General features: G+C 42.4%; 1 protein-coding gene and 1 long non-coding RNA gene across 2 annotated transcripts; both read left to right on the top strand.

Annotated features, from left to right (window-relative positions):
* Positions 1 to 232: 232 nt before the first annotated feature.
* Positions 233 to 24,528, top strand: EIF2AK2 (eukaryotic translation initiation factor 2 alpha kinase 2). Its single transcript, XM_033145441.1, has 16 exons — positions 233 to 504; positions 2,832 to 2,972; positions 3,715 to 3,835; positions 5,425 to 5,606; positions 6,698 to 6,824; positions 7,243 to 7,325; positions 10,031 to 10,127; positions 12,156 to 12,279; positions 16,844 to 16,955; positions 17,512 to 17,631; positions 18,350 to 18,481; positions 19,773 to 19,953; positions 20,974 to 21,108; positions 22,109 to 22,207; positions 24,154 to 24,216; positions 24,304 to 24,528. The coding sequence occupies exons 2-16, from the start codon at positions 2,851 to 2,853 to the stop codon at positions 24,409 to 24,411; spliced, it is 1,806 nt and encodes a 601-aa protein (XP_033001332.1). The 5' UTR covers positions 233 to 504; positions 2,832 to 2,850; the 3' UTR covers positions 24,412 to 24,528.
* LOC117044071 lies at positions 7,251 to 10,068 on the top strand. Its single transcript, XR_004426265.1, has 3 exons — positions 7,251 to 7,325; positions 8,857 to 8,934; positions 10,031 to 10,068. It is a non-coding gene; the product is annotated as an uncharacterized LOC117044071 (long non-coding RNA).
* Positions 24,529 to 27,662: the final 3,134 nt, after the last annotated feature.

Here is a 27,662-nt window from a genome sequence, read left to right as displayed (position 1 = left end):
TAGAAAGTCAAGCTATAAAGCATGATTTCAAAGCAACATACCTTTAATTAAACGAAGACATTACCATAACCGTTGCAAAATAACACTTTATGAAAGGGAGTCAGATAAAGTTGGATGACCAATGATTCGGTCAAGTATGCCCCCCCCCATATGTCTCTGAACCCCTTTTGAAGAGCAGTTATAAAAAAACAACCAAGGATGGGGAGGACTCTCCTAGCGACCAAGATGGGAGGTGAGGAAACAAGGGCCGGAAGCTCCAACGCCGCCACGTTCCCGGTACCGCCAGCGGCGCGTTTTAGTTTCGATTCTCCGGGGTGGCCGACTGTGCCGGGGAAGGAGCGGAGCCCACTTGCTGCAAGGAAACGAAAGCGGAGCAGCAGTGCTTCCCGCAGACGGAGGAGTCTCCCGCTCGGAGCCAGTCGTCTGCACCGGAGGCTCCGCCGCTCTTTGCCCGGACTTGTCCGAAGGGAGAAGCCGCTGCCCACCAACCACTCCGGGGCGCCGGTGAGTACGCCGAGGTGGTCCTGACTCCTGACCCCGTTCTGCAGCCGCTGACGGGAGGCGTCCGAAAGTCGGCGCCCCGGGGCGGGAGGAATCCCACCCGATTCCTCTTAGTTCCCGCGGGGCTTCTTCCGAGGACGTGGGCTTTGGGCAGAGGCAGGTGGCCGCCCTCTCGACACCTGGCCTTGCATAGGCGCGCGGAGGGGGGCGTTTCTTGGCCAGGCAGAAAAGAAGTTACTGTGTGGTCCGTTGCCTTTTTGCTGCCAGGGAGGGCGAGAGGCACTTCTGGAAGGTTCTTTGCCCAATATTTTTTTCTGCCTCGCACCTTGATTTGGGCAGGAAGGGAGAAGGGCGCGCCCCAGGGCAGGTGCTTCTCCTGTGAAGAGCATTGCGGCCGCTTTGGCCAGCCTGGGTCCCGAGGAAGGCGCGGGTGACCCTGGTTGGCTTTCCCCCTGGAAGTTTGTTTTGGCCACAGCATCACCAGTCACGGGGCGCTGTGCTCCTTATCAGTTGGTTCACGGTGTCCCAGGTCACAGAAAAGCGAACCAACGTTTGAGTTAATCTGAGCTCTTAGGCTGGATAGATAGAATTGTCGAGTTGGAAGGGACCACGAGGGTCATCTAGTCCAATTCCCTGCAATGCAAGAATCCTTTTGCCCAACGTGGGGCTTGAACCCACCACCCTGAGATTATGAGTCTCAAGCCAGGGGCGTACCCAGGATCAAAACTAGCAGGGGGGGGGGGCAAGCCATGGTCGTTCAGGTTGTGACATTTCAGCACGGAAAGGCGAATGAAACGAAAACTTTAGGAAAATTATATATAATTTTCACAGTGCTTTATTACGGTAGTTATTACAATTATTTGCTTGAATTTTTTTAACTTTTTTATTCTAGTTACATGTCTTATACCAGGGGTGGCCAACTCCCAAGAGACTGTGATCTACTTTCAGAATTAAAATCTGGCAGTGATCTACCCCCATTTTCTGGGGTTCAGCTCAAAGTTGTTGACCTTTTTTGGGGATGAGGAATGCCCCGTTTTTTAGGGGTTCGGTTCATTTTTAGTTGTTGAGCTTTTTTTAGGGACTAGACCTTCTGCAATAATTGATTTAAAAACTAACTCAGCAAGACAGAAGACTGCCTGCTTTGTAAAGTGTGACAACCTTTGAGGTACCTCAGAACTGAACTTAAAACAAAAGCTGTATTCCCCTGCAACTGCACAACCAAAGCTGCACACAAACTCAATTACCCTCTTTAATAACTTAAAATGCACAATGATTTTTTTTTTAAAAAAATATTCCTTTTATTTAATTTTCTAAGCAGTAGCACTGGAAACTTTAGCAAGAGCACACTAAATCCTGAATTATTTGATTACTGACCACGTTATGTAAACAAAAACAGCTTCAAAAAACAGAAAAACTTTCCCCCCCAAACAGAAAGCCCCAAATAGTCCCTCGCAAAGGAACTACTCACCATGCAAGGGAACTCACTTTCCCAAGCTCCCTTGCATCGATCAGCCGGCGCAACACACACGGCGCAAGAGCTCAATTGTTATTGAGATTTTGGGAGGGGGAGAAAGACCAGTAGTTGAGCTTTTTTTGGGAGGAGAGCTTTTTTTCCCTTTTAGGCTGCCAATAACCATTTATTTATTTTTTTGCTTCTAGGCAGCTGCCCCCCTGCCCTCCCCGGGTACGCCCATGTCTCATGCTCTACTGGCTGAGCTTTGCCTGTGGCTGCTCAGTAATAAGGAAAGGGAAGGTTGAAAATTGTCTATTGAGAAGTTTGTAATAGAATTTTTCTTCTTGGCATTTAAGGTCTTTTCTGTATTCTCCCTATAGAGCTGCTGACAAGCTTTCTGATAGGGGAAAAGGGAGAGTGTTGTGGGGGCTCCCATGATGTTATGTTTAGAGGGAACAGAGAGAGCCACTCTCATGCCCCTTTTGGCCCCACCACACAGACTAGCAGATTGGTGCTAGTCTGGGTGGTGTTGGGACAAAAGAAGTGTGAGAGTCGCTGTTCATTTCTTTTCTTGGGGAAATGCCTTTGCTTCCACTCCCAGTTTCCCAGTGGGAACGCTTCTGAGCAGCTTCCAGTTGTGCAATTCTTTGATTCTACGATTCTGTGTGTTTGTGTTGGGCCTCCTGGGGAAGTGGTGATGGAAACCACTGTTGTGTACCGCCACTGCCATGGTATGAATGGGGGGGGGTGTTAAAAGAGGGATCCCTCTTTCCCAAAGTGCTCTGGTTTTTTCCTTTGTTTCTGTAGTACTTGTAACATAAGGGGGGTGGGGGAGTGTTGTTAATAATGCAGTGTTCCTTCTTTGAATTTATTTCAGTTTCCTAGCCCGTACCAAAATGGCAGACAACCAAGCTGTTCCAAGAATGTACATGGCGAAACTTAACGAGTATTGTCAGAGAAACCGTTTGCGATTGGACTATAAGGATCTTGGTTTCGATGGCCCACCTCATAATCCTGTGTAAGTGGATGAAGAATGTTGGGAAGTAGGGAGGAGTGAAGAAATTCACACTGCCCTCCAGATGTGTTTTATGCAAAAAGTAAACAGGGCAGGAATATTGGTATGGCAACTAAATTAAAGGATCCGTTTTTTTGGATAGCCTTTTCCCACACCTGTGTAAAGTCCTACCCAGTTACTTGTGTACTATTGAAACACTCCCTTAACCGCCTCAGTTTCTTGGTCCACTAAGATTTTCCAACTCAAGGGATAAAGCATAACATAGGACCAGGCTTTTGTTTCCCATCCCAATTATAAGGGTGGGAGAAAGTAGTGCATTTTCTGTGTTGTTTTGCTTTGTTTTCCCTCTCTTGCAGATAGGTTAGCAAACTATCCTTAGAAGCTGCACTGTTGACAGCTGCTTAAAACAGCATCTAATTTAGTAGGATGGCTTACTTGTGGCTCTCCAGATGTTTTTGGACCCTGGCTCCCAAGGCAGCATGGCTGATTGTCAGGGTTGATGGGCATTGTACTCTAAAACATAGAGAGAGGACAAGGTTGGTGAATGGAGCCTTATAGGACATAAAAGGGAAGCTAGCATTAGGCACACTTTACAGATAATAGGAATGAGAGATTTACAGCAGCAAACTATCCAGATAGTTCCCATTTCTGTTTATACAGCATCCCAAACTTAAAGTGTAAAGTTCAATCTGCAAGCATATTTTGCAGACTGGGTTTTTTAAAACTGTTCTTTTTTTCATTGCAGATTCACTGTAGCAGTTGAAATAGATGGAAATCAATATAGCCAAGCAACAGGTAAAAGCAAGAAGGAGGCAAAAGATCATGCAGCATTGTTAGCTTGGGAGTCCATTGAACGAAGACTGCCAGTAAGTAGACCATAAAGGATACATGTCAAGGCATACAAATAATCTAGAAAACAGAAAAGAGCCTTTGATCTTGAGGTATGCTAAAAATAAAAAATACCAGGGGTAGCTGGTAACATTGTGAGCTGATATGGCTGCACTTTTTAACCTTGCTGTTTCCATCACTATAGGATTTAGGAAATTGTGTCATTGCACATGTGCAGAGTGCCATTGTCTCCTCCTCTCTTAAAAAACAACAACCCCAGTTATTATCTATGGATAGGGGAAAAGTATTCCAAGTACGATTTTCAGACAAAATTGATTTCATACATCTTATTTAGAAATTCAGCGATACCACACGTGATAAATTTTTGAATCAACTTCTATTATGTCTGAGCTTTGAGGAAATATATTCCAAGTTTGTGGAAGGGTGTGGCTTCATATCTAGAAGCAAAACTCTTCATTTTAGAAATTTACTGAGAAACTCACAAAAGAACAAAGTATAAATAATACTGATAGGATTTTGCTCCATTTCTGTGCATTTAAGATATGCCCCTGTGGGGGTGGGGGAGCTTGTTGAAAGCAGATCCATGCAGCGTTTCTGGAAAATACTCTGGAACTGCTTGTGACTCAGATTTGCTTCTATTAGTCATAACAGTTTTTCTGCTTTGAGACTCATGGGAGGGACCTCTTTGCCATAGCTATGTTTTTGGATCAGGATTGGCTGAGTGCTGCAGAGAATAGGAGATTGGCAAACCTGCCTCTGTAAAGTCAAGGAAGTGTATAATGTTTGTGGAACAGGAAAGAGTTTATCTAGACTACACTACTACTTCCAGGGGCTGCCTTTGAAGATGGTTTGGAAATTTCAACTGGTGTGTTATATTACATACACAGAATGTCCTATAATTCAAATTGCATTACAATAAAATGCAACGTAAGAAGTAAAATAAGCAAAAAAATGCAATTAAAAATCAGTATTTAATGTGAGTATGCTATGGACCACCTGAATGTAGCTTGTGGACTATTGGTGGTCCACATACTAGAGTTTGAGAACCCATGTCCTTCTTGCACAGCTGATGGTGATGAAGGTCTTTCAGGAAGCAGTGCCGCCCCTTAAGTTGTACAATGATTCTGGGTCTGTAGATGCATACTATGTTGTTTCTCTTTGACCTGGACATTTTTGGTGTCAGCGTTCTTGCAGGTTGTGGGTGGTGTCACCACCTCCTTTGAAAACACTTAGTGTTCTTCTGCAAGTCTTTCTGTGGAGGGTCCCTCAAGGAGATCCTCGGTGACAATTCCAAGGAACGCTACTTGCTCCCCTAGGTCTTCAGTCTATGGGGAGTTGGGTTCATATATACCCAGTACCAGGTCAGAACTAGGAATGACACACACCTATCCTGTATCAGGCCTAGCCTTCTGGCCTTTGCCTTGGATGTGTATTGTTGTTGCCATGTAACACTGCTAAATAAGAACAGTATTTTGTGTGGCCTGCTGCCAACTTTGAACATGAAACCCAAGCTAAGTACAGACCTCACCATACCATGTCATAAGGAGGAATTCAGTGAGAAACCGCTCACTGTTCAAACAGACTGACTTATACCTATTGTTTTCAGGCAGATCCTGTTTTAAGACCACCACAGCAGCCGCTGCCTCCTCTGTCATCATCTCCATCTCGGTCACCTGAGCCAGTTGCACAACGTAACTATCTTGCCTTGCTCAATGAATATTCAACGAGGAACAAAGTGGTGGTTCAATATGTTTTGGTTTCTAAATCTGGCCTGGATCACATGCCAAAGTAAGTTGTCAGTAATAATTGATTTTTGTTGTTGACTACTATTCTTGACAACTTTTTTTGGCTAAACCTAAAGCTCTTAGTGATTTGTAGATAATAGTAGATGTCCTTTGTGGTATTTGGGTACCAGCTAATAATGTGGCTTTTTAACTCAGGCTTTTGGGAATGGTCTGTGACGTTTAGTAATTTCACCACTACTACTACAACTACTACTGGGATGTGGGTGGCGCTGTGGTCTAATCCACTGAGCCTCTTGTGCTTGCCGATCAGAAGGTTTGCAGTTCGAATCCCCATGACGGGGTGAGCTCCTGTTGCTCTGTCCCAGCTTCTGACAACCTAGCAGTTCGAAAGCACACCAGTGTGAGTAGATAGATAGGTACCACTGTGACGGAAAGGTAAACAGTGTTTCCGTGCGCTCTGGCTTCCATCACAGATTCCCGTTGCGCCAGAATTGGTTTAGTCATGCTGGCCACATGACCCCGAAAGCTGTCTGTGGACAAACACCGGCTCCCTTGGCCTGAAAGTGAGATGAGCACCACAACCCCGTAGTCGCCTTTTACTGGACTTAACTGTCCAGGGGTCCTTTACCTTTACCTTACTACTATCACTACTATTATTATTGACTAAATTTATATACTTCCCGTCATTTGTCTACCACTTTGGGATACCCTGGCCTAAATAAAATAAAATGTATGAAAATGGTATGTGAGACAGGTGTCAGTGAGTTTGTAGTTTTCCATAGCCAAAGAAAGGCTTGAGGTCCTACTGCAAGGCTTTTTATTTCCCTCCACTCCCCTGCAGCTTCCCACATGCCCTCAAAATGGAGGACCCTTCAGAGATTTTTTGAGCTTGTACAGGGTGGAGAGAAAATGGAAGTGCCACTATGCCTGTGTGGACTCTGCTCTGGCCATCCAATTTCTGACTCTTGACTATATGCACACTTTTGTAACATGGACACCAAAAAGTTTTGCTTGAGGGTTATTAGAACTTGGTATGGAGAAAGGGTTCCTGCCCAAGGTCTGTAGGATTGCTGCCTTCGTCTACAACATTCAATGCTAACTTATTTCCCCCCTCCATTCTGTTATGCCTTCTAGTTTTCACTGTGTCTGTAAAATTGATGGTAAAGATTTTGGTGAGGGAACAGGAAATAATAAACAAACCGCAAAACGGATTGCAGCCAGGCAAGCGTATGAAAAGTTGAATGACCAAGCTACTTCCAGGGTATGTATTGCATTTTAGAGTAAAACAACAGACTGTGTTTAATTGTCAGTGTAGCCATTTTCTTTGCAGGAAGTGTCCTATGAACGGTTTTGCCAGCTCTCACTACCCCCTGCCAGCAATGTGATACTCGATGGGGGTGATGAGAATCATAGAGTCATAGAATTGTAGAGTTGAAAGCTACCACGAGGGTCATGTAGTCCAAACCCCTGCAATGCAGGAATCTTTTGCCCAGTGTGGGGCTTGAACCCAAGACCCTGGGATTAGGGTCTACTGACTGAGAGTTTAGTCCGGAACATCTGGAGTGCACTGAGTTTGCCAAGGCTGGTTTAATCCCTTTCATTTTGTTGCCATTGTTACTTTTTGTTGCAGTAGATTTTTTAAATCCACGGTTAAGGTATAATTCTGAATTGTTTTTCAGGCAGAAAGAAATAGTTCTACAAATAGTTCTAGAAATCCATCACACAGTAATTCCCAAGAATCGTCACCAGAGGCATCTGGGACGTAAGTTAAACATTTAATGATGTCTCTTTAAAGTACTCTTATTTTAATTTTTTGTTGTTGATTTAATAATGATGCTGTACAATATAGCATTCCAAAATGAGCAAAAGGGACACTTACGTATAACGTAGCCTTGTAAATGGCAAGGAAGGTGTGATTGATAGCAGTTGAAATAGTGCTTTTTTAATGTTAGTATCACAGCTGTGGCCCTCCTTCCCACAGGAGGTTAGATTGTCCTCTTATTTATTTTGTGAACTTCTAATGTATTTTAATCTTGCCTGCATGTGGATCTCTTTTATTTCAAGCCTTGGGGCCCTTTCTAGGCCTTAAAAGCAGTACGTAAGTGGGCTTTTAAAAACAAAATAAAAACAAAAAGTTTACAACATTCATCAGCTGGAACAATCCCTAGCAAAGCTTTAGTCTCGTGCATGCCTTCCTCTGCTCTCCCCAACTAAGAGAAGGACTTTGCTAGTGTTTAATCTGGGGTTCACAACACCCCTGCTGCATGTTACAGAGATCACAATTTAAAACCAACTCTGGTTAGTTAAAACAAGCCAGCTTCAAGACCCTTGGGTTGAAGTTTGCTTCTTCTGAAACTGAACATTTTTCTGAGAGACTGAAAGAAAAAGGGTTTGGCTTTGAAACAGGAGAGGCCATTGGGGCTGCTCATGAGCCCAAGGCTTTGTTTGGAATGATTCTAGCTCATTCTAGATTGTGCATGTAGCACCAAACCATGGTCTAGTGTGTGAACTGGGCTGCTCTTTCGCTTTATGCAGTAGTTAAAAGTTCTTCAAATGGATTTTATACCTGCCAAATCTTTTGAGTTGTCTGTTTTTTGGAAGTATGTTGCAGCTGAAAATATTTAAACAAGCTTAGAAAAACCTGCTCATTATACACCCCAGTTAATGTTGTTATCCCTGCCTGAAGGTTTTGATTCAGACATTAAATGGAGTTGCTTTTTTAAAAAAAAATTATAGCAGCAAAATCATCCTCTGTGCAAAAATAGAAATCTCTTGGAGAATAAAATACAGTGTTGCAGCACAGGAACCTCTGGAAGATTGCAGTTGCTGAAAAAGTAATGTCTGAAATGAAATTATTGAAATGTACAGGCAAACAAAATTGTTTTTGTATAATATGTCATATATTGATATCGCATGGAAATCTAAAGACAGGCAGTATGCTCATCAGCCTTAGGAATAATGAAAATTATGAAAACCAGTCTGCTGAAAATGATTTTTGCCTTGATCCATCCCTGTAAAGCGAATGCTCTCCTCATCCTCTCTATGGTTTTCCCCACAGGATATGCAGATGTGAAGGAAAATAATTAATTAACTTTATAACCCAAACTATTAAAATAGAAACTCAAACGGTATTGAAGTGTACTTGAGAACCATTGAGAATTGGTTTTACTCTTATCAGTTATTCTTTACTTAAATTGTTTTTGTTCCTTTCTTCCTTTGGTTATAAATTAAAACCAAAAGGAAGGAAAACACTGAAAGAATTCAAAACTGCTGTTTGGAAATTTGTATTTCAGGTCTGCTCAAGAAGCTGTGGACGTTGCTTCCAACAAATCGGATAGTGTAGTTTTCCAGAGCTCCGGTATATATTCAAAGTAAGGAACCATTTCATTGGCAATTTAAAAGTGGAGAAATAAATGGTGCTTGAGGAGAGAGTCTGCAGACTTTATCTAGTCTACAATTTCTGTCATCTTTTTGGAAGGATTAGGAGGAGCATATGAAAAGGTTTGCGTCCAGGTAAATGAGGATTCCTGTAGTTCAAGGATACATTTCAGCTAAGCAAAAGAACTGGGAGCAGAGCTAGTGAGGGGTGTCATCTGGAGAGGATCCCAAAGGCCAGTTAGCAAGACCTGCACTAGTATACAAACAGACTTCTCTTGGCTTCAGAGCATTTATGGCCCCTGAAGTGGATTTCTGGTTGTTCGAGATTAGGAAAGACCTGGGTTATTTGCATGACCTAGAGCAGGCATGGGGATCAAATGCACCCCTCCAGGCTTCTTGGAAATCTCCCCAGGCCACATCCCACATTGGCCCAGCTTCACACCCACCCCCCAGTGTTTCTGCCTGGCTGGAATACACCATTGAACTCTGGTGGTGCCTTGTACTAGTCTGGATGCAGGATATGGAGGTGCATGTATGTGTGGGTAGAAACTAGCTTCCTGTACCAAGGTAACATTTGCATTCCTTGATCTGCCAACTTCTGCCTCTGGCGCTGCGGGCCATGGGCATGTGGCCCTCCAAAGGTTGCCCAGTAGGGAATGCGGCCCTCAGATGGAAAAGCAGTCCCCACTCCTAAGGCAGAGGAGATTTTGAATGTGAAAGAGCAAGTTTTTCCAAAAACGTGAACTAAAAACATAACCTAGGAGAGCCTGGGCACAACCGAGGCCTTAATGAAAATACTTTTTTAATGCTGTTACACTGTGGTTTTTTTTTTCATATGCTTTGTCTCGCTTGCATAGTTGAGCAGGCTTAAGTAAATAGGCTATGGTCACAGGCATCATAATGGGCATGCTTTCTGGTTTTGATACAATAAATGTGCCTATATTTTATTTGGTGGAATGCTTTTATACTTTACCAAAACAAAAAAACCTGAGCTACCTCCCCACCCTAAACTTCACTTCAAGATAGCACTCTATAAATGGCAGATAATTAAACACATAATGCTGACATTCATTTCAAATATTTCTGTAGTGGTACAGACCGTGATTCCAATGGTAACCAAGCAGCTGACAAACTTGCTAATCAGCTTGGTGCCATACAGCTCAATGAAGCTCCTCCATCATCTCTGGTATGAAAACTTATTTTCTATTGCCATTACAGTATTAACTACTTATTCTTGTTTGTGTGCGCTAAAATATTAATCCTGCCATAATTTCTTATAGGTCAGTACTGAATTGAAATACGTTGGTCAGTCTGATGTAATTTTAAGTACAGTATTCTGCCTTTCTGCCAAATGGCTCCTAAGGTGGCACACCAAGGAAATAGACAGAAGGAAAACTGGCAGGCAACAGTCTTGTTTCCCTCAGTGATGATCAGGGGGTGGGCTCATTCCATTTGTGACGAGCCCTTTCAGTGTCCCACCAAGAGCCCTCACAACTGTAAAACGTTTCCCCTGACTGTGTCTCTCCCTAGGGTTCACCGACGACTAAAATGAAATCCCCACAATGAAAGTTATGAGAGAAGTCCTCGGGGTACCTCAGTTCTCCACGTTCTTAAAGTGAAACTCCTGCCACCTTGGGATTCTCCCACCCTGGGTTCCCAAACTGCTGCAGCTTGCCCTTTCCTACTGGCAACTGCGTGGCACCTTTGGCTTCCCTGCCCAGTCCTCTGTGTGTTAGGGAAAATAAGCCACCCGTCCCCTCTCCTCAAGGAAACCTCTATGTGCTTTTCCCCTCAACCACACCTCTAGAGGTACTGACGCACTGCCAGAGTCCACGAACGTTTGAACAAACAAAATATGTTTATTGAGGTAACATTAATATCAAGGAAGTTAAGGTAGAATGCGGTTACAATGTTCTTCAATTAGGTACATCAGCTTGGATACAACTTTAAACAGGAATAAACGTTTTCCTTTCCTAACCTAAGCCTAACCTCCAACCCGCTCTCCCTCTCACCCTCACTCCCTGACCCACAACCACCAACCAACCGCCCCAACTGCCATTCTCCCTTTTTTAAAAGGTGGAAAAGACCCGCCTCTGCGATTGTGCTGCCAGTCATCTAGAGTGGGTGTTAACACTTCGCGTGCTGGGCTCCTGCTCACACCCAGGTACAGGGTTGGTCCGTTACATTTCTCCCCACCTCTGAGAATTTGCATAGGCATTCACTACCTAAAGGATAGTAATGCCGGTGCAAAGAGTCTCAATAACAGGGTTTCTTTAAAAACACAATGAAAACAAACTTTCACCCTTAGGATTTTGCCATCTTTAAACCAGCAAATGATCAAAATACCTGTTTTATAACTGAAATATACACAAACAAATAACTTTCTTCTTTAAAAGAAACGAGATAATGCATCAGCAATAACATTATCCTTGCCACGCACGTGCTTGATGTCAAACGTGTAGTCCTGGAGTTGGAGACTCCACCTTATTAGCTTGCTGTTTGTCCCTTTCATTTGGTTAAGCCATTTCAGTGGGGAGTGTTCAGTGAACACAGTAAAATGTCTCCCCCGTAGATTTGGCTTGAAAGTATGGTCAGCCTTTTTCACCAAAATTAAAGGTGACGACCATGGGCTATGAGATGGTGCGCTCAAACCCAACCTGAGCATCTCCCTGACCTCCTCTGACATCAGGCCAGCCTGCTCCCCGGTGTCAATGCGAAGAACTGCCCCATTTGTCTTCCCCGGAATGTTTGAGAAGATTTTGGCATACTGGGCCAACACATGTTTCAATTGTTCCCTCTGTTCAGGGGTTAAAGCATCATCAAAGGAAACCTCAGTGACTGTGGTTCCATACTGCAGCTTCCCCCACCCAGACAACTGAATCCCACTTTTAACTTCCCCAGTTACTTTTAAAATTAACTTTTCCCTGTCAAAATAGGGCTTCAACAAATTTACATGAAAAACCTTGCAGCGATTCTCCTCATGGTTCAGCTCCACCAAATAGTTAACAGCGGACAGTTTCTCGATGACCTTGAATGGGCCGTCCCAAAACGCTTCCAGTTTCTTGTGCCGCCTTGTTCGGAGAACTAAAACGCTGTCACCTGGCTTAAACGTGCGATCCCTGGCATGCGCATCATACCACTGCTTCTGGCGCCGCTGGGCCTGCCGCAAGTTGTCTCCAGCCAGATCCTGTAGCTCCTTTAGGTCGCTTTGCAGCTCCTGGACGTACGAAACCACGTCGGTGCTGTGGATGTCTTCCTCACCGGTCCACGCTGCTTTCATCAGGTCAAGAGGTCCTCGCGGTTGTCTGCCGAACAACAGCTCGAAAGGACTGAAGCCGGTGCTTTCCTGGGGAACCTCTCGATAGCCAAATAAAAAGTGTTGCAAACGCTCGTCCCAATCCGCTGGGTGATTGCACGAAAATGTCCTCAACATCCGGCTTAAAGTAGAGTTAAATCGCTCACATAAGCCGTTGCCCTGGGGATGGTAAGCACTCGTTTTAAGGTGTTTTATACCACACAGGGACAGAAGATCAGCCATGAATTTGGCTGTGAAGGATGATCCTAAATCAGTTAAGATCTGCCTTGGAAAGCCTAGACGTGAGAACACTGATAAAAGTGCCTTGGCAACAGTCTTTGACTCAATGTCCCTTAGAGGAACTGCTTCCGGAAATCTTGAGGCAAAATCCACAATACATAAAATGTACCTATGACCCCTCTTTGTAGCTCTGGCCAGAGGACCAATGATGTCCACTGCTAGACGCGAAAAAGGTTCCTGTATCACAGGTATGGGTTGCAACAAACCCTTTGTTTTATCGCCTCTCTTCCCAGCTAGTTGACAGTTCAAACAGGACCTGCAATATTCTTTGATGTTCTTTCCCATCCGAGGCCAATAAAATCTTGCCTGGATTCGATCTCGGGTCTTGTTTATGCCCAAATGAGCCGCGGTAGGTGCATCATGCGCCATCTGAAGTACCTGCATCCTGTACTTCATGGGCAACACTAATTGTTTTTGCTCCTCCCACCTAGCAGCTGATTTCCTTCGTTTGGCTACCCTATAAAGCTTGTCCTCGATAATTTTAAAAACACAGGGGTTCTCAATGGATACTTCTGTGTCTGAGGTTTGGGCTTTCTCCCATAATTCTTTAAGGGTAACATCCTCTTTCTGCTCCTCTAAGAACTGGGCACTGTGTTCTTGAGCAATGGGTATTTCCAATAGCGTGTCACTCTCCTCAGCATTCAGAGGTGTCTCAGAACAGGCAGGTGGTTGATTAGCCATTTCCTGAGCTTGTGCTCTGGTAATGACCTTAACTTGTGGTGTGGGGTTTGCCAGATCGTTCCCAATCAAAACTGGATTTTCCAAACGATCCCATACACCCACTTTCCACTTGCCCTGATAATTCTTGTACTGAACTAAAACCTCTGCTGTGGGGACTTCGAACTCAGGACCCCATATTCCTCTCAGACTGAAATTTTGTCCTGGTAAGTACTGATGAGGTTCAACAAATTGGGATTTGACAAGAGAAACCTGCGCGCCAGTGTCTCTCAACCCAAACATATCTTTGCCATTTAATCGTATAGGCTCCAAATAATCTGGAGTTGTATTTGGTTCTGCACTCCAGACCTGCATGACTCTGGAGGCGGACTCTGGCAAGTTACTCGCCTCCTCTGAAACGGACTGAGGGCCATTTCCAGGCTCTGCCTGCATTAACAATTTTACTGGCTTTGCTGTAGATGGTGTACTTTGCGCTTTGGCCAGTAGAGGGCATTTGGAGCGAATGTGCCCCTCCCTGTTGCACTGATAGCAAACGATTTTTTTGTTCCCTGTCTTGTCAACACCAACTTCTCTGACAGGAAAATTTTCTGGTTTATTTTTGCCTTCACCAGATTTCCACGGTTTGAACTTCTGAGGTGATTTTGTGTAAGGTATTTCATTAAAATCGACCTCTAGTTCATCTAGAACCTCGGCAGCTTGAGAGACTGTTCGTAACTTCTTGTCCCTCAAAAACCAACGTAAATTGGCTGGAACCTGTTTAAAAAATTGTTCCAAGCAAATTAACTGCCTGAGCTCCTCAAATTTTGTTACTCCACTCCCCTGGATCCATCTGTCCAGCAATCTATCGAGTCGGCTGGCTAACTGAGAGAATGTTTCCTTAGGGTTTCGTTTTACCTCACGAAACGCCCTTCGGCTTTGTTCGGCCGTTAACCCACATCTCACTTTTACCAATTGCTTAAACTTCTCATAGTCAGATAACTCATCCTCCCTCATGTCAGAGTAGATTTCACTTAGAATCCCACATAATTGTGGTCTGAGGTACATCATCCAGTTATTTTCACTAATCTTGAACTCAGCACACACTCTTTCAAAACTAAAAAGAAAGGCTTCGACATCGTCTCCTTTCACAAACTTAGGAAAACGTTTCTGGTTAACCGAAGCAACGTCAGTTGAGGCTTGACTTTGAGGCAATTCTGACCTCACTCTCAATTCCTCAACCTGCAATCTACGTAACTGAAGTTCTCTTTCGGCATCAATTTTAAATTTCTCTGACTGCATTCGTTCCTCAGCAGCCAATTTCTCTTTTTCAGCTTCTAATTTATTTTTCTCTTTTTCCTTTTCGGCCTCTACTTTAGCTAATTGTACCCGTTCTTCTGAAGCGATTCGTTCCTTTTCAGCTTCAAATTTATTTTTCTCTTTTTCGGCTTCAATTCTGGCCATCTCTAATTTCATTTTCATCATCTCTAACTCTGCGTTAGGATTCTCTCTGGTTTCTGCCTCATCGGGTCTCTCATCACCCTTAGCTTCCCTAGCTTTCCTTAGGTGAGCCATTTTTCTGACAGAAAAAATACAGTCGTCTGATTCTCAACTAAACAGGCGTGTGGGTGTTGAATTTCGAATCACGACGCTGCCACCGATTAATTGTGACGAGCCCTTTCAGTGTCCCACCAAGAGCCCTCACAACTGTAAAACGTTTCCCCTGACTGTGTCTCTCCCTAGGGTTCACCGACGACTAAAATGAAATCCCCACAATGAAAGTTATGAGAGAAGTCCTCGGGGTACCTCAGTTCTCCACGTTCTTAAAGTGAAACTCCTGCCACCTTGGGATTCTCCCACCCTGGGTTCCCAAACTGCTGCAGCTTGCCCTTTCCTACTGGCAACTGCGTGGCACCTTTGGCTTCCCTGCCCAGTCCTCTGTGTGTTAGGGAAAATAAGCCACCCGTCCCCTCTCCTCAAGGAAACCTCTATGTGCTTTTCCCCTCAACCACACCTCTAGAGGTACTGACGCACTGCCAGAGTCCACGAACGTTTGAACAAACAAAATATGTTTATTGAGGTAACATTAATATCAAGGAAGTTAAGGTAGAATGCGGTTACAATGTTCTTCAATTAGGTACATCAGCTTGGATACAACTTTAAACAGGAATAAACGTTTTCCTTTCCTAACCTAAGCCTAACCTCCAACCCGCTCTCCCTCTCACCCTCACTCCCTGACCCACAACCACCAACCAACCGCCCCAACTGCCATTCTCCCTTTTTTAAAAGGTGGAAAAGACCCGCCTCTGCGATTGTGCTGCCAGTCATCTAGAGTGGGTGTTAACACTTCGCGTGCTGGGCTCCTGCTCACACCCAGGTACAGGGTTGGTCCGTTACACCATTCCATTGGAATATCAGAATATGCCTTATAACAGGGGTCCCCAAACTAAGGCCCGGGGGCCAGGTGCGGCCCAATCGCCTTCTAAATCCGGCCCGCGGACGGTCCGGGAATCAGCGTGTTTTTACATGAGTAGAATGTGTGCTTTTATTTATAATGCATCTCTGGGTTATTTGTGGGAATTCATTCATATTTTTTTTCAAAATATAGTCCGGCCCACCACAAGGTCTGAGGGACAGTGGACTGGCCCCCTGCTGAAAAAGTTTGCTGACCCCTGCCTTATAATGAGTTAGACCAGTGGTCCATCTTGCTCAGTGCTGTGCACATTGACTGGCAGCAACCCTCCAGGGTTTCAGATGGGATGTTCCCAGTCCTACCTGGAGGTGGAATCTGGGACCTTCCACTTGCCAAGCATGATGCTCTGCCACTCAGCTACAGCCCTTCCCCAGTTTCAGTTTACTGGCCCTCAAGTGTAGTCTGTTTGGTTCCACTTTGTGTGAAATTTTAAAAAGAATAACACAAAAAGTCTGTATTTCTATGGTCTGCCTTATTGCACACTTTTAATGTAAAACACATGGTTTTTCCAATGCTATTGCACCCATTCCCCTCTAAAATAGCATTTCCTACACATCTTTTGCATAAAATAGGTATTCTCGTGTGCAATTTTTGTACACCGAAACTTCATCGAAAGGGTGGAGAAGTGTGTAATCCAAATGGGTATTTTGTTCCATTCAAATTCAGGAGCATCAGGTCAAGTCAGTCCATTACAAGAAATGGATCAAATGAACTTCTACATCCCTAGCTAAGGGGCAAAGTGCAGAAGCTATAAAGCAGCTAGTGGCACGGGGTTGATTTTCCTGGGTTAACACCTCAGATCAGGGAAATTTGAATTGAGGACTGTGGAGTTCCAACCAGGAGGAGCATCCGCCTAACCAGGACCTCGTATGGTTCAGGAAACAGGAAACCTTTTCATGACCTGCAGTGGTCCTGTTTTTGAACTCTAATGCCTGACAATAACTGCATTCTGATTTTGAGTGGTCTTTTTAAAGTTTTAAGCATTTGGCACTGTGGTAGAACTTCAACATTAATTGTTTCTTCTTGATTTTGCCATAGGCAAGTCCCAAAAGTCCTGCTGTGAGACCTAAAAAGTATGTATTCATCTTTTGAAATGGATGCCCTTCATTCAGTTGATTTATTGGTTAGGGGAAATGGTTTAACACCTCAAAGCAAATGGGTACTTACAGATGTGCTTAAGTGTTACAAAGTTTCATTTCCACTTTTTTTTATTTCCTAAGAAGAGAGACGCCACTGGCACCGAACTTTTCAAAGCTGAATCGAAAGCAAAGCAAGTACACCATCAATGAAAAGTAAGGGTAGCCTTCAAAAGTCCCGCTGATTTATTTATTTTTAATAAGTTTCGCCTTTTATACCTTTGAAGTTTGAATTGAATTGAGACTACATGGAAAGATGGTTTGTGAAGTACTGACAAAAATGTAACTAGTTGTGTCCGTGTTAGTGGTAGCTGGTGATTTTAACACAACATTGGTCCATGTCCGAGTTCACACAGACCTTTCCATTTGCTGTTGTGAAAAGGTCTGATCAAATTACAACAGCTGATCTCCTTTAACAAGCTGGTAGTTTTATTGAGTGGCTGTTCTCTCTGTGTGAGCTATGGTGGTGGTGTGTGGTTGTTTTTAATATTGTGTGTTAGGTTGTTTTTTTATACTATTGATTACTGATAGCTGCCTTGTGCATTCCATGAATGACAGCAAATATACCCACTCCTAGTCTGCTTGGATACCTTGGCTGTGTGCCTTTATTTCATCATTAAATTAATAATTGTTGTGGCTATATTGCCATTGTAACACTTTTCAAGGATTTTGACATTTAACACTTAAGACTTGCCTTCATTTTTGGAACCAGGTTTCTGGAAGATTTTGAAGATATACAGAAAATTAAATCTGGTGGATATGGAACCGTTTTCAAGGCAAAACATTTAATTGATGGTCGATTATTAGCTGTCAAACGAGTCAAGCTTCATCTGTAAGTTATCTTTGTGTTTGCTTATTATTTTAATTAAGCTAATTTAAGTTTTAACAATTTGTGCTGTTTTCCACATGTGAAGTTATTTTAGTACTAATTTTAGAGGAATTGTGGGGCACTGTAAATCAACATTTAAAAGAGTTAGGCTCAACCGTGGCTTAGTTGCTTATGCAGGAGTAGTCAATGTAGTGCCATCCAGATGTTGTTGGACCCCAGCTTCCATCTTCCCTGGATGACCAGGGCTGATGGGAGTTGAAGTCCATCAACCACTGTGCTAATTCATGAACAAGTGACTGGGTTAAGGACATGCCATTTGCCTTTCTGTTGCTGGGCTCTAGAATAAATATGGTTGTATCCAAGTAAATTCTATTCAGTCGACCTAAGCATTCCAAATCAGAAGCCCCCCTTTTTTAAAGTGGTCTAAAAATAATCCTCTTTCTTCTTTACGGTACAGGCCACTCTCAACTTAAGCTGGGGTTACGTTCTGGGTATAACATGTAAAACCAAAATCGCATATAGTCAAAATGCATTGCATCCAATGGTGGGTGGCATTGCCAAAGTCTCTTTTGCCTGCCCCCTTTTTATTTTTTATTTCAATTTGCAGCACACATAAAGCTGAATGCACACAGGTTAAATGCATGTATTTAGGGTTTGTTTTGCATACATTTTTAACAATACTCTTTTCCCCTTCTGACCCCCTTCCCCCTCCCCAAACCAGAGGAGAAGAAGAATCAGAAAAGGAAGTACAAGCCTTAGCAAACCTTGATCATGAATATATTGTTCGATATTATAATTGTTGGATCGGGAAAGATAATATCCTATCGCCAGAGGATAGTGATAGTGAACAGAGGTAATTCCACTGCGTATTCAGAACCTCTCTAAGGTGCCATGTATCGTCGTTTTTTGTGTAAACCAGGGATGGATAAGATTTTGGCTTTATGGGCCAGATCAGCTTTGTGACATCACATGTTGATAATTGGGTTATCTTGCCCACCTGGCAGAATCACTTGCATAGGGTTCAGAAGTGCCTTAGAGCCAGCTGGCTGTCAGGCCGGTGCTTAGCACTCAAAGGCTGGCAACTCGCTTTCTCCTCCACTGCCTCCCACTAGCTGAAGTTTATTATTTTTGTGGGTGATCATTTTTATTGGGTTCATATTCTAAATTTTGCATTGTTGAATGTTATTGCCCTAAGACCCTTAGAGGCCTTTTGAAAAAAAAATTTAGAGACAAATTAAAGAAATAAATAATAAACAGCATTTTGGCAGTGGCTTCACTTTAGGAACTGGCATGTTTTTATTTATATATTATATTATATTATATTATATTATATTATATTATATTATATTATATTATATTATATTATATTATATTATATTATATTATATTATATTATATTATATTATATTATATTATATTATATTATATTATATTATATTATATTATATTTTGCTTGTCAGCTCACTGCCTAACTCTTAAGAACAGTTGTAGCTGTAGGTAAATTCTCTTGGTCCCAGAACCAATTTCCATAAAGAAATATGAAGGTGCTAGGATCCAACTCTGGCTAAGTGACCTCAGTGGCTAGGTGTACATTTTACCAGCTAAACAATTAAAAAAACAAAACAAAACAAAAACTTAGACTGAGTTTGAGCAAACATGAAAAACTTAAAACAAATCCTTATTTCCTGATGAATAGCCTTTGGACTATAATGTAACTTAAATAGAAAACTATTTTTAGAAATATTTTTCCTTCAAAAGCATTTTATTTTAAAAACCCGATTAAAATAAAATTTAAAAATCTGATTTTTTTTTTAAATTAATCATTAATTTTTATCCACCCTGCTTTGCTGCTTCCATTGCATCCTCATTGTGTCATCCAGCATAGCTTTGCCGGGTAGTGCAGGGCCTCTTATAGTCTGGCTCGAAGGAGGTGGCAAAACTGATGGTAGCTGTCTCTGACTTGTTTGCAAAGTGTTTTGAGGATAAAATTGCTTGCACCCACTGGGATCATGACTCTGCTGTTACAGCAGGCAAATCTAAAGAGTTACAGAGCACTGTTTAGTCTTGTTGTGCTGGATGAGTTAGTAAAGCTCGAGGATGTGAACAAGGTGCTTGGATCAGTCATCTGTTTTATTTTTTTGCAGGGTGGAAGCCGACTGCCTTTTCATAGTGATGGAATATTGTGAAGAGGGAACCCTTAAAAATTGGATTAGTAAGGAAAATGCAAAGGAGAGCTATCGTGAAGATGTCAAAATTAAATTCCAGCAAATAGTGGAAGGGGTAGCATATATTCATTCTAAAAACTTAATTCATCGAGATCTCAAGGTATGCAGATGAGACAATTTCAATATCGGGTGTGAATGATAAAATGGAAATATGAACAGAAGCTGCTAGCTAGGAATATTCTTACTGAAAAGTTCAGCTAGTCTTATCATAGGTGTTTGGGAGAGGGTACATATAAAGGAGAACACAGGAGAAAAAAAGTATCTTAAATGATTTCACTTCTTCAATCCCAAATAAATTGATGCATTTATTTTATTTTATTATTTCAGTTGTATTGGGGGGGGGGGCTTAATCTGGAATATACTTTGAGTACAAGGTGGATGTTTTCATCCGGAGGGGTACTTGAAAAGCAGAGATTTTTTTAAAAAAAGCAAATAAGAAGCTGAGGTGGTTCAGACTCTGTGGGATAACTGTTGAGTAGACCAGTGTTTTTCAACCTTTTTTGGGCAAAGGCACACTTGTTTCATGAAAAAAATCACGAGGCACACCACCATTAGAAAATGTTAAAAAATTTAACTCTGTGCCTATATTGACTATATATAAAGTAATTTTTCAATTTTCCCCACGGCACACCAGGCAACATCTCGCGGCACACTAGTGTGCCGCGGAACAGTGGTTGAAAAACACTGGAGTAGACTATGGTGACTTATCCAGAGCTTAATGACTTTTAAAGGTAAAGGACCGTTAGGTCCAGTCGCGGATGACTCGGGGGTTACAGTGCTCATCTTGCTTTACTGGCTGAGGGAGCCAGCATACAGCTTCCGGGTCATGTGGCTAGCATGACTAAGCCACTTCTGGCAAACCAGAGCAGTGCACAGAAACGCCGTTTTCCTTCCTGCCGGAGCAGTACCTATTTATCTACTTGGACTGCGTGCTTTCTAACTGCTAGGAGCAGGGACTGAGCAACGGAAGCTCACCTCGACGCAGGAATTCTAACCGCCGACCTTCTGATCGGCAAGCCCTAGGCTCTGTGATTTAACCCACAGCACCACCCATGTCCCTGAATGACTTTTACATCTGAATATTTTGTTTTTTGTTTCTCTCTCTCTATCCCCCCCCCAGCCAATAAATATATTAATGTCTAGAGACAATAAAATAAAAATCGGTGATTTTGGGCTGGTAACCACAGGTGTAGATGACCTTTCATTACAGCGGACAGAAAAGAGAGGAACACCACAATACATGGCTCCTGAACAGGTAATACTTTTAATATTTGATCCATGTGTATGCAGTGACACTTTTCTCCCAGGGCAGTTGTGAATTTGTTCTGGGTACACAAGTACACACTCATAGTGGTCACCACCATCATTATCATCATCACCACCCCCACGAAAAACGCTTATGCCCCTGTGGAGATGGCAGTACCGAATCGGTGGCGCATGCCCTTCTGGCTTACCCTATTTATAATGACTTGAGGAATGAGATTACCACCCCTCTTTTATTGTCCATTCCGGGTCGCCCAACCACTGCCACAGTGTCCTTTCTCTTGGCAGATCAAGATGAGCAGGTGACAGCAAAGGTTGCAAGGTTTTTAGCTGGGGCAATCAGAATAAGATCCACTATTTGACTACAGTGGTACCTTGGGTTAAGAACTTAATTCATTCCGGAGGTCCGTTCTTAACCTGAAACTGTTCTTAACCTGAAGCATCACTTTAGCTAATGGGACCTCCCGCTGCTGCTGTGCTGCCAGAGCACGATTTCAGTTCTTATCCTGAAGCAAAGTTCTTAACCTGAAGCGTTATTTCTGGGTTAGCGGCATATGTAACCTGAAGCGTATGTAACCTAAGGTACCACTGTACTGATTCAAAACCCTAAAATGTATTTTATATAAATGACTTTTTATTTCTATTCTTTTTGTATCGTATAGTTGTTCTTTTGCTATGGCTGATGGCTGATGCAAATAAACATTCATTCATTCATTCATTTATCACCACCACCACCCCATTATTACAACAACAACCCCTCTAAGTTAGGTTAGACTGAGAGGGAGTGGACATCTCCAAGTCATTCTGTTAGCTTAATGACTGAGTGAGGATTTGGGAAAGAACCAACTGCCTTGATCCTGTACTCAGTTTTCAGAATAATATGCCAAAATGTGCTTTGAAGTGCATAAGGCCTGTATGATTAAGCTCTATGAGAAGTTCCTGTTAGAGTATGTTCTTATGATCTAATGCGTTCTTGTTTGCATTGTCTACAGGAGGGGAACACTTACGGAAAGGAAGTGGATATCTTTCCGTTAGGATTAATTTTATTCGAAATGCTTTACACATTCCAAACTGATCATGAGAAACACAAGGTAAACCTGAAAAGTTTTTTTTAATGTCACATATTTTTTTCTCAGAAATGTATAGAAAATATGTATGCACCACTGGGGCTCCAAACAGTTGGAGTGGATGAAAGGGGCAGGACAGAAGGATGAAGGGGCATGTTCATGTGCCTATGCATTCTTGCTAATGGACAGTGGTCTAGAAAAGCTGACCTCTTGGCGCTCCTTCCTTCATAGTCTGGGGAATAGCAGCAGAGTTGTTAGGGGGACAGGGGAAGTTTTGTTGGGGAGAACAACCAACTGGCCACTGCCTCCCCCATCCACTTAGCACAGAGCACGCAGGAAGCAGGTTTGTTGCCTTAGAGGCTGGCAGTTGTTCTGCGTGATACAAATGCAGCTTGTATAAATGGTACATTTCTATTCTAGGTCGCCAGAAAGTTGCTTTGCTCTTGTCTTTCTTGCTCCTGCTCTTGTCACTCACTCTCGCAGATACACACCATGAGAGAGCAGGCCAGATAGAGCTTGTTGTGCAGGGGGGTGAAGGGCAGTGGGTTGCAGATGCATTGCCTCCCCCTTCCCAATTTGAGACCAAGAATCTCCACTACAACCCAGCCCATCAAACATCATGGTTTTTAGCAAGCAAATTATATTTTACAAAAACCAGTACTGCTTTCTAAAGAAACCCAAAACTTTTCAGGAATTGCCACCAACTTGACCTGCTCAAGGAAAGGTTTGCTTCTATAAATTCAAGAGGCTGCTTCTGAGGCGTTTGCCTTTTTGCAAAAGGAACCTCAATCCAAATTTATTAAGCTCCCAGTACCAACCTTTCCTCCTGTTGAGGAATGGGAAATGCAAACCAGCCATTCTCCCCTTCCTTCAAACAGTTCCTTAAGCAATGTTGTTTTACTAAATTGGAAAATGGAATTGAGACATAGGACGTTGAGAGTGTGCCAGTGCTCTGGCTGTTATGGAGTCCTACCAATGTATCTCGTTCTGCTCCCAAATACTTTTTAAAAATGAAAATGAGAAATATCCCATTTTTGTTGTAATCATTAACTCTCCCTTCAGGCATTTTTCTCACTTGATTTATGAATGTGATGAAGGGTCAGTGGCAGGCTTAATGTGTGGCATGAAGGAGTTGTTCATTTAAGACAGGCTTCCTCAAACTCGGCCCTCCAGATGTTTTGAGACTACAATTCCCATCATCCCTAACCATTGGCTCTGCTAGCTAGGGATCATGGGAGTTGTAGGCCAAAAACATCTGGAGGGCCGAGTTTGAGGAAGCCTGATTTAAGTCCTTTATATACTGCTTTTCATTTATAAGTTCACACATCTCAAAGTAATTTGTGCTCTCTCTCTCTCTCTATTAAAACTAAGCTAAGTAACAGTGAAATAGCAATAGTTTTCAACACAAGTGGAACAAGGATGTTTAAGTCTTTGTACACCAAACATCAGGGTTTTTTCAGGGCACTTAAATCATTAGGAAGTTCTTTAACTGTTTTAGTATTCCAGATGTGTTGAACCCCAACTGAATCATGAGTTGCCTCCTTCATGTATCACTGCTACAAAGTTTTATTAAAACTGCCTTGAAATTTGGGGCATTGTTTGTTTGTAGGGAGAACAGGGTAATAAAATGCAGAACCTTCAAATACTGTTTGCGTTAAGTGCTGTGAGTCCCTGTTGCCAAAAGAACCCAGGCTACATTTTGGAAATAGTCTTTTATCCTCTTTGGCATCAGTTATATTACTACATGGTAGTGGATGTTCCATTCCATGCAAGAAGAATGAAGTGTGTATGCACACTCAACTCCTGTTCCTTTATCCTACGTACAAATGTGGAAGGAATTCAGTTTTCCATGTTTGGGAACTTGGGCAGCTGTTTGTGTCAAAATGGCAGCATTGAACTTTGCCAGTCAAAATAGCGTCACACGAGGTATTCTTAAGTGACAGTTGAATACACTGTGTATTGTTTTTCAGATATTAAAGAACATAAAAGAAGGCAAATTTCCAGAACAATTTACAAAGGAGTTTCCAATAGAGGTATACTGTGGCAAAACATTTTTATAGGTTGTCTTTTCCATGCTTGTTGTAATTTCAAATGAATAACAATCTCTCCTTTGTTTGCAGGCATCCCTAATTAAGAAACTCCTTTCAAAAGAGCCGTCTCAGAGACCATCGGCATCTGACATTTTGCGTTTTTTAAGGAAAAAGCAGTATAGCCCACACACTTGTTAACTAATACCTGGCCAAACACAACTGCAGAATTTTGGTCTAAAGGTAGTGGTTCCTTTTGCTGTTGCTAATGTTGAAAATCTCATCTGAATCAAAACTGTGGCGCATGGACCCACCAACTGCTTGGGAAATTTTAATCTGGATCGCCTGTTCCTATATGTTCCGCTGTGGCCTTTGAGGGGAGCTGGAGGGTGCTCTTGGGGAGGCAAAATTTCTCTGAAGCCAGAACTAGACACCTGTGCATTGTATGTGTGGTTGTCTGTAAAAAAAACTCTCCTGCTCTCTCATGTGAGGCTCAGCTTCAGTAGCTAAAACCCCATTTTACAAGCTGTGACAGATATGGTCATTCGTGGACTGAGAGAACTTGACCACAAGTGGTTCAGGCATTGGTGACTTCAAGGTTAGATTACTGCAGTGCACTCTGGGGGGCTTCCCCTGAACTTGATTCGCAATATGCTGTTAGTGCACAAGAAAAGATCCTCTGCACAGAACAGCTTTGCTCAAAGAACTGCACTGGTTGTCCATTTGCTACCAGGCCAGGTTCAAGGTGTTACTATTAGGGGAAAGATCGCCTTTCAAGAATGCTTCGATCTGCATTAACCGGCACTGTTACAGGTGCCACATAATACTTATAAGACATCAATCTTTACTGCAGCGTCACCTTCACTTTGAAACTCCCTGCCTGTTGACATCAGGCAGGTGCTTTCATCACATTCTTTGGGGCATCTGCTTAAAACACATTTGTTTAGGGAGATACGTAGAAGCCGCATGTGCTTTCTCTCTTTTAGGAATGGGTTATTTTAATCAACTTTTCAATTTTTAAATACCTGTGCTTTTTATTGAGAATTTTAAAGTGTTTTATTTTATTTTTTATTTTTTGGTAAACTGCTTAGAGGTTTTCTTACAATCAAGTGGTGTATATATATATATATTTGTTTTAAAAAAAACAACGGTCTGGTTTTCAGCTGAGCTGCAAATTGTTTTATTTGGTTTCTGCCAGGAGAGTTCCTTTACTTTTATCTGCAAGATTTAGTGTTTGTTTACAAAATTCCACCTATTTTATTGATGGGTCATCATATGCATTTAACAATTACTAGTAATAAATAGTAAAGGAAAATAATGAGAGTGACATAATATGAGGCTTTTGAAGTAATCAGGGTTTTGGAGCTCTCTCTGCTTGGAAGCCTGTGTTAAAAACCTAGCTGCAGTTTGGTAAGACATAGGAAGCTGCCTTATACTCATTTGGCCCCTTGGTTCATCAATATTGTCTACTCTGATGAGCAGCAAGTCTTGAAGGTGTCAGGTGATGTTTTCCCAGCCTAGGCTTTCAAGCATAAGGATGACAAAGGGAAACCTGTTTGTCTGTCATACTTAATTCCTTTCCTGCAATACAGCCTAGAAAAAAATGGAAGGTATCAAAATCAGAACTTAAATAATGATGATGATGATGATTCGGGATAGATTGTATTCATAAAAATTATTTGTATACCACTGCATCATTACACACATACACACAAAGAGAGGGGGGGAGGGTACCTCAGTTTACGAACTTAATCCGTTCCAGAAGTCCGTTCTTAAACCAAAACTGTTCTTAAATGGAGACACGCTTTCCCTAATGAGGCCTCCTGCCGCCGGTGCCCTTCCAGAGTTAGGTTTCCATTCTTAGACCGAGGTAAAGTTCTCAAACCAAGACACTCTTTCCGGTTTTGCGGAGTTTGCAAACCAAATTGTTCTTAAACTGAGGAACCACACTATATCAAAGTGGCTTACAGCAAAAAATAATAATACAATAAAAAGTTAAACAGACATCAACTAACCATTGTGGGTGGATGTCTTGTTAAATGCCTTCATAGGCTGAGAGGAACAGAAACATTTTTCAGCAGGCGTTTAAAAGTTGGCAGGGTATTCCAAAGGATTGGGCTGATGACTAAGGGGTTTCTTGTCAAATGAGCCTCACCAACTTGGGGAACAACCAAAGATGCTCCTGCAGGTGATCTAAGTGATTGAGCTGGGATAAGAGTGTTCCAGGTAATCCCTGAAGTGCCCTGGACCTATGTTGTTCAGGATTTTGTAAACACACAAGAATCCCGAGTAGTAATGGGAAGCCAATACAGTTGTTTAACAATGCCGTGTTGTGTGTTCTCAAGCAGAGCCCCAGCTGGAGCTTCTGAACCAAACCCAAGGTCAGCCCCACAAAGAGCAGCATTACAGTAATCCAAGCCCATCACACATGGGCTACAGTAGTCAGGCTATTCCTGTACATGAATAGCCATAGTTTGTGAACCACATGAAGCTGGTAAAAGGCACTCCTAGCCACAAAGGCTGCTTGAATCTCTGGTGACGAAGATGTATCCAGGAGTATCCTCAAGCTACATGCAACCCCATCCAGAACTAGTGACTTCCCAAACGTGGGAATCACCCTTCCAAAGAGCCGCGGTCTTGCCATGGTTCATGTACACTTTATTGACCACATCCAGTCCACAAGTGCATCCAGGCAACAGTCCAAAGCTTTCATAGCCTCTTGATTTGGATTTTACAAGCCATGTGAAAATAACTTGAATGGTGAAATCTGTGTAGCTTGTGCTGTGAATAATTCATTGCAAAGGGATCTTTTTAACAGCTAGGATTTGATGAGTTTTTTATACCATGAAAGCTGCAGCTGTGTCAACTCACTCCTGAGAAATTCCATTGCACCTAGTTCACAGGGAACTGCTTTTCGGTTCCATCATCCAACACTAGAGGAGAATATTCATACAGGATTCTGGATGAAACGTAATCTATTCTAAATTGTTAACTTGAATTCTTTCATGGAACTTTGTAGTGAATATTAAATTTGTTTTTAAATCACTGGTAAAGTATTGAGAAGCACATTTTACAATATTAATTTTTCAACCGAAGCATGTATTTCTCACATCTTGGGAAATTGTAATGTTTTTATTGTGTATGCATGGCTTATGTTACTGTTCCATAGCTGCTTTCTCTTTCCTAATAAATCATGTGCATTAAAAAGTCCCCACTTCTTTTAGAAGCTACATGGCATACACGTATGTAGGAAACATCTCGCCAGCAATGCTTCCCTTAGAACTAGCCTGCATGGAGTTTGCTTACCCTTCAAGCGCATCTTGGCCATGAACTTCAACCGAGGCACCTCTTGGGTGCAAATCTTGGTAAAATCTAGCCCTGTGCACAATTAGTAATGAAAATGCCAAATGCAGCCAGTTATGGGTGCTACACTGTGACTGCTTAAAGCAAAA

The sequence above is a fragment of the Lacerta agilis genome, chromosome 3 (genome assembly GCF_009819535.1).
Source record: "Lacerta agilis isolate rLacAgi1 chromosome 3, rLacAgi1.pri, whole genome shotgun sequence".
In the NCBI taxonomy this organism is placed as follows: domain Eukaryota; kingdom Metazoa; phylum Chordata; class Lepidosauria; order Squamata; family Lacertidae; genus Lacerta; species Lacerta agilis.
This window is presented reverse-complemented; position numbering and strand designations above follow the sequence as displayed.

Bases quoted from the DNA above. Each gene is read 5' to 3' on its own strand.
- EIF2AK2 (XM_033145441.1), top strand. From the start codon at position 2,851: ATGGCAGACAACCAAGCTGTTCCAAGAATGTACATGGCGAAACTTAAC. The intron at 2,973-3,714 runs GTAAGTGGATGA...TTTTCATTGCAG, and splicing joins GGCCCACCTCATAATCCTGT to ATTCACTGTAGCAGTTGAAA. The intron at 7,326-10,030 runs GTAAGTTAAACA...ATATTTCTGTAG, and splicing joins TCACCAGAGGCATCTGGGAC to TGGTACAGACCGTGATTCCA.